This window comes from Chiloscyllium plagiosum, unplaced genomic scaffold (genome assembly GCF_037043375.1).
Source record: "Chiloscyllium plagiosum isolate Xiang-an unplaced genomic scaffold, Cpla_swu_hap1 HiC_scaffold_18, whole genome shotgun sequence".
Taxonomy (NCBI): Eukaryota; Metazoa; Chordata; class Chondrichthyes; order Orectolobiformes; family Hemiscylliidae; genus Chiloscyllium; species Chiloscyllium plagiosum.
The window spans coordinates 57,366,128-57,378,155 of NW_028270156.1; the positions used below are offsets into that span (position 1 = coordinate 57,366,128).

General features: G+C 41.1%; 1 protein-coding gene across 9 annotated transcripts in view; it reads right to left on the reverse strand.

Annotated features, from left to right (window-relative positions):
• Positions 1-11,589, reverse strand: part of LOC122558100 (receptor-type tyrosine-protein phosphatase eta-like) — a 216,173-nt gene extending 204,584 nt beyond the window's left edge. For 7 of the 9 annotated variants that reach the window (XM_087996696.1, XM_087996695.1, XM_087996699.1 and 4 more), the window contains exon 1: positions 11,320-11,589. In XM_087996696.1, coding sequence (XP_087852822.1) covers positions 11,320-11,379 — 60 coding nt within the window. In that variant the 5' untranslated portion in view covers positions 11,380-11,589. The remainder of the gene's footprint in view (positions 1-11,319) is intronic. The other 2 variants (XM_087996702.1, XM_087996700.1) reach the window with 1 other exon arrangement.
• Positions 11,590-12,028: the final 439 nt, after the last annotated feature.

A 12,028-nucleotide genomic window follows, 5' to 3' on the forward strand; every position in this document is an offset into this window, starting at 1 on the left:
AGAATCTGTGTCTCCATTTACATTTGTGACTATATTTTTCAACTCAGGCTGTAAATGTACATCAAATAATTACAGAAAGGCAAGAAATTCTTGAATTTTGCTCATGAGCACATAAATTCTGATTTTAACAAAGTGAAGACACTGGAAAGTTGATGATAAACAGAAACATCTATGAAGGTGCATGCAGTTGGAGCTTACAAAGGAAAAAGGCAGAAGTTTAGCAGGTTAGAGCAGTACTGGTCAGGATTCTCAATTTGTTAGGATGGAAATCATTCTTTGCCTTTGATTTATTGCTAAAAGTTTGCCATTGTTAATATAGCAATGGCTTATAGATCCCAAATCCTGATGTCTAACAAAGCCCTAGAGCATTCACTGGCCATATGACTATTGGCTTTGATCTAACACCTTCCAAAAAAAACTGAAAAACTAATGCCTTGAATAGTTCAAAATTTAGCCTGACTTTTTAAACAGCAAATCAATGCAGGTTTGCATTTTGCTGTTGAAGTGAAAGAAACAAAGAGTCTGGTGCCAAATGCCATCCCCTCCATCTCGTCATGCCCCATGCTACTCAGTAACAACTTACTTTCTTTGCAATTTTCTTTACGTCTCATTTTCTTAAGGCATAGACTCTTTTAGTGCCTAGTATAACAATATCAGCAGCCTGCTATATGTCAGTTGGGAATGTTGGCAGCTCTTTCAAGAACAGGGGTGAGGGGATTGTTTGCAGAAATCATGGCTGAGCTTAGTTCTGTCCTAAAACAAGTCCATACGTGCACTTTTTACAACTGTCAAGGGTCAGATATAACAGCATTGGTTAACAACAGTAGTAAGCTGGCAGTACCTGTGGAACTGCACACCAACAAATTAGTACCTTTAAGAAAGAATAGGAGGAAACTGAAAGCAATAAAAAAAGCCTTTTATCGGCAACAGGAACAAATTTGAAACATACCACCAGTAAAAGGCTCAGGATAATGGGATCCACCCATCCTATTTTTAAGATATTTCTGCATTACCAAACCAGGCTGCAGTTATTTTAGTGTCACAGTTGCACTCTGTACTTCCCCTTTTCACCCTAATTAATCACGTGATGTTAATGAGATTTATAAAAAGGACACAGCCAACCACCAACCTATAAATATCAGTGACATTTTCCACTGGTGGTCCAACAGATATCAAAGACCCTCCACTGAAGTCAGTGAATCAAAATGCTCAGCAAGCTGCAATGAAAAAGGGCAAAGCATCCATGATCGTGTCACAAATATTATTCTATACATAAATGATCTGAATCTTCCTCTTGATCACCAGTTGAATTGCTGTAACAACTCCATTCTTGTTCGACTTGTGCACTTACTTGTAGATAAAATACATTTCAATAACTATCCATTCAAACAGTCACCCCAACACTTTTTGCAGTTATGCAAAGAGCTGGTGCAAATTTCCACTATTTTCTGCCTTCTTTTAGAAAGATGACACTGCTTTAGAGGAGCGACCATAGTTAGATCTGGACTTGGTGCAAACCAAGCTCTGTTAAGTTAAATAGAACTATAAGGTTTTTGTGACTATCTTGGTATTCAGCACACAAAAATCAATCACTACACTTAACAACTCTTAAAAACATTACAAAAGTTTTTACAAAAGAACGAATGCTGGAAGATACTGAGCACTGCTATAATCTTCCCCCTGTCCACATAAAGACACACCCCTCCCCAAGTGTACATAAGCTAACGATTAACCAGCTAAAACCATTGCCAAGCTGTCTCCTGTGTGCACAGCTTAAAATATCTCATTGTTTGGCTATTAATTTGCATGATTATCTGACAAATGTGACAGGACCAGCCGATGTCAGGTCAATCTCTCGAGATTTCTTTTGTTAATAATTTATTAGTCAGCGTGTCCTGGAGAACTGTGACCTAATTCATTCAGTTATTAGATTACAGGGTGCTTCTTCTGAACACACACTCGACTTCAAGCATCAACTTGAATTGTCTCTCCACATACGCTCCCAGATCTGCCAAACATTTCCAGCACTTCCAGTGTCGCAGAGTGTTAACTTTGTTCCTGACTTCAACTACCACTCATGACAACTTGGAAGTTTTTGGACTCCAAAGAAGCCCCAGTTTTCAGGAACCATTAGCTTTTTGCATGTGAGATAGCCAATCAATGTAGGTCAACGAGGGGCCTCTGTTATCAGTCAAATACATCAATTAAGGAAGAAATATCACAAAATGAAAACATATCCATTGCATCCTCAGTTATGATCAGACACTGATAAGAGTCAGAAATTTCGTGACAGGCAACTCAAGATTGACGCTAACATGAACTTGGAACAGATTCATAACTGCAAATTTAAAAACATTCTGAGCTTTCTGCACCTCCTGTTTCCTGTATAGTACTAGTGATAATTACTATCATGTCGTAATCATAACTTCTCATCATCTGCAATCGCTAGGTTCAGCAGCACTTGCTCAGCCAAAACAGACCCTCAGTTTGGATTCTGCCCGGGCAACTCAGCTTCCGACCTCATTACTGTTTTGGTTGAAGCATGGATGAAAGAACTGAATTCCAGAGGTGAGGTGATAGTGACAGTCTTTGACATCAAGGTCACATTCGACCGAAGAATCACAGCTAATGTCAGTCCCAAGTTGCCTGTTATACTTGGCACAGAGGAAGATTGTCATGGTTGTTGGAGGTCAATCATCTCAGTTCCAGCACATCTCTGCAGGAGTTCCTCGAAGCAGTATCCTAGACCCAACCACCTTCAGCTATTTCTTCAATGACCTTCCCCCCATCATAAGGTCAGAAGTGGAGATGATCGCCAAGATTTCCACAGTGTCCAGCAGCATTTGTGGTCCTTCAGTCACTGAATTATCCAAACACATCAAGATCTGGACAATATCTAGGCTTGGGTCAACAAGTGGCAAGTACACACAAGTTGCATCACACAAGTGCCAGGCAATCACCATCTCCAATAACAAAGAAACAAAGAATCTAACAGTCGCCCCTTGACATTCAATGGTATTACCACCACTATGTGGAGGTGCCAGTGTTGCACTGGGGTGAACAAAGTTAAAAATCTCACAACACCAGGTTATTTGAAAGTACACGCTTTCAGAGTGTTGCTCCTTTGTCAGGTAGCTAGTGGGGCAGGATCCTAGGACACAGAATTTATTGTAAAAGATCAAACCGTCATACAACTGATACTGTGTATTGAACAAACCTAAATTGCTGTTAAGTCTTTAATCACTTAGAATGGGTTGCAGGTTTCAAATCATTAATATGTAAATCCCAGAACTTCTTTCAAGTCACACTCCCAAGATAACTTAAGGTTTTGCTATAAATTACATCTGTTATGTTCCTACCCCACTAAGCTCCAGAGGTTTGTACTTCAAAATAAAGCTGTTGGACTATAACCTGGTGTTGTGTGATTTTTAAACTATTACCACCATTGGATACCCCACCACCAATACCCTAGGAGTTATCATTGACCAGAAACTGAACTGGACTAGCTAGATATGTACAGTGGCTGCAAGAGCAGGCCAGAGCCTAGGAATCCTGCAGTGAATAGAACGCTTCTGGACTCTCCAAAGCCTGTACACCATTTATAAGGCACAAGCCCGGAAGGCTGTAGTTCCAACAACACAAGAGCCTGGCACAATTTCGGCCAAAACAGACCGCTTAATTGGCATCATGCCCACAACACTCATTCTTTCCACCACCTAAGATCAGTAGCTCAGGACTAACATTAGCTGTGATTCCTGGAACTGAATCACGTCTGTAAAATTAAAAACATATTCTAAGCTTTTTGTGCCTCCTCATTTCCTGTATAGTATTAGTGATAATTACTACTGTATCTTTATCACAACTTCTCAGCATCTGAAGTAGCTAGGTTGAGAGGAAATTCTGCATTCTGACTACACGTGGGACTGGAAATGGCTGGAGAAGAGTGATGTATGAGAGTTTGCCCCGGATTCCCACTGATTCCAGTTTTGCTAGGGCTCCTTGGTGTGTGTACTATCTAAAAGATGCACTGCAGAAATTCACCAAAACCCCTTAGAGAGCACCTTCCAAACCCATGACCACTACCACCTAGAAGGACAAGGGCAGTTGATATATGGAAACACCACCACCTGTAAGATCACTTCTTAAAGAGCTCATTATCCTGAGTAATATATCCCAAGTTGTGCAGTGTCACTGGTTCAAACTCCTGGAATTTCTCTCCAAACAACTTTGTGGGTGTACCTATAGCAACTGGACCACAGCAGTTCAAGAATGGAGCTCAGCACCATCATAAGGGCAACTAGGGATGGGCAGTAAATCCTGGCCCACATTCCATGACTGAGTAAACGAAAAACAACAGCTCAGGGTGAATGAAGTCAGACAGGAACAATAGTGCGATAATGATGAAGAAACACCTCTCCGAATCTCACATTTGCACAAATACTGATAGGCATGCTGTTAGAAAGTCTTAGTATGTTCACAGGACTGTCAGAAAACCTGCTGTCACTGTAAAGGAGCATGGAGGAATCTAGAAACAATTGGTAGATGGCTTTGTACAGAGCTTGGAGCCTGTACTTCCCAGTGTGCAAGGATTCATGAAGAATCTTTGCACTCTGAACGATTACCAGCTGGTCAAAGCCTCAGCTTCCACTGCAGCACAAACAGAAGCCATTCATTATTGCAGAGATCGAGCTCCTGAAACATTTCTCTTTTACCAAATGGAGATGGGTTACCTGCTGAGGTTGATGTCAGAGAAACGTTCCCATGCGATCCTGGGTAAGACCTCTGTGACCGAGTGACTATTCCCTACTTGCTTCTGATAAAATGAGCTATTGTTGTTACAATGACAAGCTTTATACGTACATTTGTGCCCTTACTTTTATGGTGAATGAAGACATGTTTCCGAAGCTGAAGTCTACCTGACAATGTATCTGGATTACTGGACTGTTAAAGATGGAAGAAATACCTAGATTGTTTTACTGGGAAGATACAATTTTTCAGACTTACAGACAATGACAAATGCTGCTGCAATGCTGGTGGATAGATTCTGGATCTCCTAGTTACAGAGAACCATTAAAAATGTCATGGTGCAACAGGGTACATTTTGAATTGCCCATCTGATTTCAGGATTGGATAGAATCTGGCTGTAAAGAATACCTAACCAGCATTTCGACCTGGATACTAGGTCCAGCTGTTTCATGTTGCCATGGTGAAGGGTGCAGATGGAGCCATCATAAAGCTCGCATTATAAGCATTATTAAAATATCTTTGACTTTCACGACAAGTGAGTTAGTCTGCCAGGGTCCCATAAAAGAAAGGATAGCAAGAGGCTAATAGTTCAATGGAACAGAAATGGTGAAAGATGGCACTCATATTAGAAAGACCAAATTCATGAGAAGTTAAAATAAAGCTGGAAAATGGAAGCAAAGTTATTTGCTCAGTAATGCGGTTTGTCACAAATCTAACGCAAGTGTGAACTAATTCAGAGTCCCAGAACCTCTGCTCATTCTTCCTTTCAAGAGACATGTAAAATTAAATTTCATAAACCAGAGGATTTAAGCTGACCAGGATTCTTTAAATCAGAGCAATAGGCTGTCATTATAGGTGATATCACTCTGGTGCACTTCCATCAACTTTAAATAGCAGTAGAAAAATCACAATCTTCTGCAAACCCAGACAGAACTAGTAAAACGAATCAGCAATGAGTCTGAAAATAGTTGTTGATCCCTGCAAATTATACTGGTTGGGGAATTGTGAGTATTTAAGATATCAGCTGCACTGAAATCAAAAATGATAGCATTGGCATCAAATAAAAGCTACATATGGAATAATATTACTATCTACTGCTCTGCTTTGTTCCAACGGACATACTCTACAACAATTTTGGAGAAGATTTGTGGCTGAGGTTGTGGATCAGGTTGGAAGTTTGCTCGCTGAGCTGGTAGATTTGTTCTCGGATGCTTTGTCACCATGCTAGGTAACATCATCCATGAGCCTCCGATGAAGTGCTGGTGTTCTGTCCCACTTGTTATTTATGGATCTTGATCTGTTGTGGTGGGTGATATCACTTCTGGTTCCGCTTCTGAGAAGTTGGTAAATGGAGTCAAACTCAATATGTTTGTTAATGGAGTTCCGGTTTGAAAGTCAGGCTGCCAGGAATTCCCGTGCATATCTTGGTTTAGCCTGTGCTTAAAAATGTGTTGCTGGAAAAGCGCAGCAGGTCAGGCAGCATCAAAGGAGCAGGAGAATCGACATTTCTGGCATAAGCCCTTCTTCAGGAATTTTTCCTGAAGAAGGGCTTATGCCCGAAACTTCGATTCTCCTGCTCCTTTGATGCTGCCTGAACTGCTGCGCTTTTCCAGCAACACATTTTTAAGCCCAGATCTCCAGCATCTGCAGTCCTCACTTTCTCCTAGTTGGTTTAGCCTGTCCCAGGATGGATGTATTGTCCCAGTCAAACTGGTGTCCCTCTTTGTCTATGTTTATGGATAAATGTCTTTTGGTGGCTACTTGGTGCTCATGTATCCTGGTGGCTAGTTTCCTGCCCGTTTGTCCAATGTAGTGTTTATTGCAGTCCTTACAGGGTATTTTGTACATGACGTTCATTCTGCTGGTTGTTGGTACAGGGTCCTTTAAATTCATAATGAGTTGTTTCAGTGTGATGGTAGGTTTATGGGCTACCATGATGCCCAGTGGCCGGAGTAGTCTGGTTGTCATCTCCAAGATACCTTTGACGTATGGCAGGGTGGCTAGTGTCTTAACAGGAAAACACAACATGTACAGAAACTCTAGCCACCCTGCCATACATCAAAGACATCCTGGCATTCAAGCTGGAAATCCATTAACAAACATATTGATTTGGACCCCATTTACTAAACGCTCAGAAACAGAACCAGAAGTGATATCATGCACCACAACAGACCAAGATACACAAACAGCAAGCAGGACACAAACGCTTCATCGGAGACTCACTGATGATGTTACCTAGCACGGTGATGAAATATCTGAAAACAAATCTACTAGCTCAGTGAGCAAAGTTACAACCTGATTCACTACAACCTCATCAGAACAGCAAGTGATGAGGGCTGTGCCGCAAATGTGTATGCAAAGCATAAATGTTATTTTGATTCCAAATCTGTACAACTATGAAATGGAAACTTTAGTCGCAAGGGAGCTGAAAGTTGCAGTTTTGTTCTTAGAATGGGAACAGTGATTGCAAGTCAGATTTTGTTCATCCATATTTGCCCAGAAAAGGTGATGATGAGTTGGTAGAATCCTAATGGCGATAACAGTATTATTAGGTGGAAAGTTCTTGCGGCAACCAAGTGATTTACAAGGGCACTTCAAAAACTTTTAAGAAAGTCAACCATCTCGTGCTGACCAGTTGTCAGGTTTTGATCACTAAAAGGAACCGGAGAACAACTTAACAAAATGGTGTACCAAGATCCATTAACACACAGATGAACAAACCCAATCTGTATGCCCTTACACGATCAATTTCCAGGGCAACAAACCAATAAGACTCCAAATTAAATGTATACAAGAAAAACGTCAAGGATGAAGACAGATCAGTGAAATGTCTAAAATATTCTAAGGTGCTTCAGAGAAGTAATTACCAAGTAACATTTCGCACTGCCAAATAGGTCTTTCAGCAAGTGGCCAGAAGCTCAGTCAAACAAAAATCCTTAAGAAGGCAGAGAGATTTGGAAGAGGATTCCAGAGCTTATGCCCAAGTCTGCTGAAAGCATGGGCACCCGTGAAGGAGCATAGTAATTCACTGATACAGAATTGTGGGGAATTGGAGGACCGCAGATATTCTATACAAAAAAAAAAGCTGACAGAGACCATTGAGCCTGCTCTGCTATTCTATATGATCATGGCTGATCCTGGGTTTCAACTCTAGTTCACCATCCACTTCCAATATCCCTCGATGCCTTGACACGCTGAAAAGCTGTGTATTCCAGGATTTAATGGATGCAATAAATGAAGAATCCATAGTGTCCTAGATTAAAGAATTCTAAGATTTCTTTTGAGTGAAGTAACTCCTCCTTATTGCAGTCCTAAATGGTCAACACCTTTCTTTAAGGTCACACACTCATGTTTTAGATTCCCCAAACAAAAATCTACCCGAGCAAGCATCTTCAGTATCTTGTATGTTATTCTTCAAAATGCCAGAGAATATTGACCCAATTTACCCAGCTTCTCATCATAGGACAACACCCTCATCCCAGAGAACAATTCAGTGAATTGTCACTGAACAATCTCCAATGCAATTATTTCCTTTCCTAAATCTTGGAGGGCTATTGGGGTAGAGGCGATGGCAGAGGCAGGGAGGGACAAAAAAATGGAGGAATTTGGAAGTATGAATGAGAATTTTAACATTGACCTTGCCACACTAGTAGTAAATGTTATTAGCAATGGGTGATTGTCAAACACAGCTTGGCACAAGGGGATATAGGCTGAGTATGCCAAGGATGCTGGTTGATAGTTGGTCAGAAGAACATTCAATTAACAGATGTCAAAAGAGAAGTAGAGAGCACCATCAGCAGATGAGCTGTGGCAAAGAGAATGATAGATGACGTCAAACAGTGAAATGAGCCAGTCTCAATGATATGGAGATGCGCGTTCATGTGTTCTACATCAGGCTGCAAGTTCAGGATCAAATAAAGTGTCATGGTTCTGAACAGTCTACTTCAGGCTCAGCCAGTGAGATGATGGATAGTAAAGCAGGGGGCAAAGTCAATGGCTAGTGTTATTACTTACTTACACAGTATTTAATTGGAGTAAATCCTTGTTGACCTTGATGTCAGACAAACTGCATGACAAATCAGAGTCAGTGAGGGATGATGAGAGCTGCTGCTAATGCAATGCTAACTATCAACAAAGTACATGTTGAATCTAAGGTTTGGCTTTCAGATGATAAATGCTCCCAACAGCTTGACTGTACTTCTCTTATCTATTAGGTAATCACCTTTACCAAGTCTGATATGAGAGTATATACAAATATTTTCACTCTCCACTTTTAAATTCAGAGCCACAGTGAATTCACATGGATTCACACAGATTTTAAGGAATTGGTTGCAGCAGTAATGTCGATAGGCCTTCAAAGTCCAATCAAAATTATGTATATGTAAACAACTCAAGTTAGTGGTTGGGAGGGGTTCCTGTTCTTCCTGATTCAAAAAGGACAGATTTTTCACATTTTTGGCCTCCACATCCCAACTCCTATTCCTTCAGGATTGGTCTGGCAGGGAACAAAGGTACAATAGCTTCCCTATACAGACCTTTGTCTAAAATAGTTGTTAGACCCGATTGCAGCATCAGATCCAATCTGCATATTTGAAGGGAATTACCATAAAACCTCGGCAGGCTGAATAAACTCAATGTGACAATACATGACCCTGCCTTAATTTAGTATTCACACTAGCTATCATCAACGCTGTTTATTTCCATCTCACTCATATAGTTGCTGAAACCTTGCCTTATTTTCTGGTAGAGTCAACCACGTTCTTGAGCTCCAATCTCAATATATGTCAAGTCACCCCTATAAAATCTACACTAACTCCTAACCACTTCCATTGCCTTCCAGTAATTTGGTGCATCAACTACAAAATTCCTCATGTTTTAAAATTATTCCACAGAATTCTTCTGAAGTCTCCTTCAGCCCCATTTCTCTGTGCATACCCTATGTATGCTGAAATGCTGTTCCTAAAGACAGTGGCAATGGCTTTCTTGAACCCAAGCAAAATGCACCACAGCAGTCCTCCCCTCCATCACTGGTCACATAGCAAGTGTCACCTTGACTATCTTCTCATGTCCATCACTTCAATAGCACTCCCTTACGCTCATTGCTTACTGCTGGCCATGAAGAAGAATGCTGTATTCCGTAAAAGCTCTGATACAAATGCAAGTTACAATGTTGTCAGCAGAAATTGGGCAAGAAACTAAAATTGATTTAGCCACCTTGTGAACTTGATGGTAAAAATGTAAATTTGGGGTTTGACACATAGCCTTTCAGACTTTGACGAAATGTGACATAGCAAGAATATGCCTCTTTTGGGTAACTGAACTTCTTATGAAAGGAAATAAATTTAGTAATCTCAAAATTATTTATACAACAAAAAAAGGGTGGGTAGGGAAGAATGCCACCCTACTGAATGTCTTTAGAAGCACTTAGTCATAATGGTGATATGCACCATTTCCCATGAACCTGATACGGTGCCTGCTTATGTTAACTGTCTTTTAGCTATAATTATGTTGTCTCCGTAGAGAGAGTCTGGCCATTAAAATTTCAGAAAACTTTCTGATTCATTTCTGTAAAAGTAACCAAACAGAAATCAAAATGCAACATGTGCCTCCTCTCCAGGAATTCTTTGAAAATTATGTTAATTAAAACCTAATGTCTGAAAATAATTTCCATATAAAACATTTCTCTCAATCCACAAGATATGTCTGTCATCTAACACATCATGTCAGAGAGCTGAGAATGAAGACAGGCTTATAAATAAGACATTGCACCAAAAATCACTACTGGGTTATTTGTCTCTTGTTTCACTGATATAGAAACTAAGAGGAGTATAATCGTGGGCAGCAAAGCATCAGGATTCACAATGGCTGACCTCCAATTTGGGATAAACATCCAGGGAATTAATCAAAGCTATGGGTCAAAATAGAATCATGGGTAACCCCAAAGCATTGTTTCCTGACATCCTAGAATCACATTGCAAAAAATTGAAGTCAGTTGAAAGACTCTAGCATAGAGAAAGCGTCACTTTACAATGTTACCCATTTTAAAAGTACAGTATTCTAAAGGAAATGATCTCTGGTAGTTGTCACTGTTCTCCTCTAGCCTCCCCATTTACTAACTTTCAATATGCTAATAGCATGTAAATAAAACAGTGCATGCCCTAACACAGATTGAATTCTCACGGGACCTACTCCGTAAAAGGGATGTTTAGAAGCGAATATTGCTTGTAACATTCATTCTGAGGATTCGAATACAGTACATTTACGTTAAATCAGGATTGTGCAACACTTTAGCAGTCGAGTTAATTGGTAAACAAGTTAGCGACCTGGAGAAGTGTTGGCGATAGGGAGAAAAAGGTTTGTCCCATCACATTGGGCACACTGTCAGCATTCTGGGTGTCTGCAGTCACAGCCCCTTCTGCCTGGTGAAGGGGATACAGGGTGCTCTCGGCAGGTGCACAGGGCTACCTCCATACCCTTATCCACAGTGACACCCCGCCCTCAGCTTCCTTCCCCCGACCCTAAACACACACACAGAACGGTCTCTGGAAACTTCCAGCCACCCACTATCCTCACCTGAAACAGGAAGGTACTGCCCAGTAGCAACAGCACTGCATTCCGCCGAGTTGGCTCCATCCCGGATCCAGGAAACTACAGCAGTTTCCAGTGAAACTTTTCTTGCCCCCCTCTTCCAGCAGTCGAGACTCTGCGCCGAACTGTTCACCAACTCCCCTTTTACAAAAGAACACACTTCACCTTGCTGGCGTCAAACGCGCAGTCGAAACCCATAATGTTGACGGGGGGTGCAGTTAAAACACTGACCTGGACTGCCAGAAGGAAGAAAGTTGAATTAAAGAGAGGGTGGAGCCCGAACTCTAACGTCAGAGAAAACACTCCGAGCACTGACCTGCAAAGTTCAGGCAGTTCAATGGACACGGCCGGGCTAGCCCAGTGAACAGGGCACTTTCATTTACCTGCAACTTCAATCGTTAGCCAGTGTCAATTCCCCCGCCCCAGATATTTCCATTGTATATCAGATATACGGATCCAGTCGAGAAAGGGCATTCAGAGCCAACAAAAATCTATCTCTTGCATTTGCCATTACCCAAAGCATTAACCAGCAAAACTTGACCCTGAACCACATCATACTAGGAAGGGTGACCACAAGCATGGTGGGAAAGGTAGGCTGTGGGAAATCCAAATTATAAATAAAAGTCACTAATATCCCCAATCAGAAACTCAAAAGAAAGCCTCAAAGTGATGGGGTGAGATGAGATATGGTAGA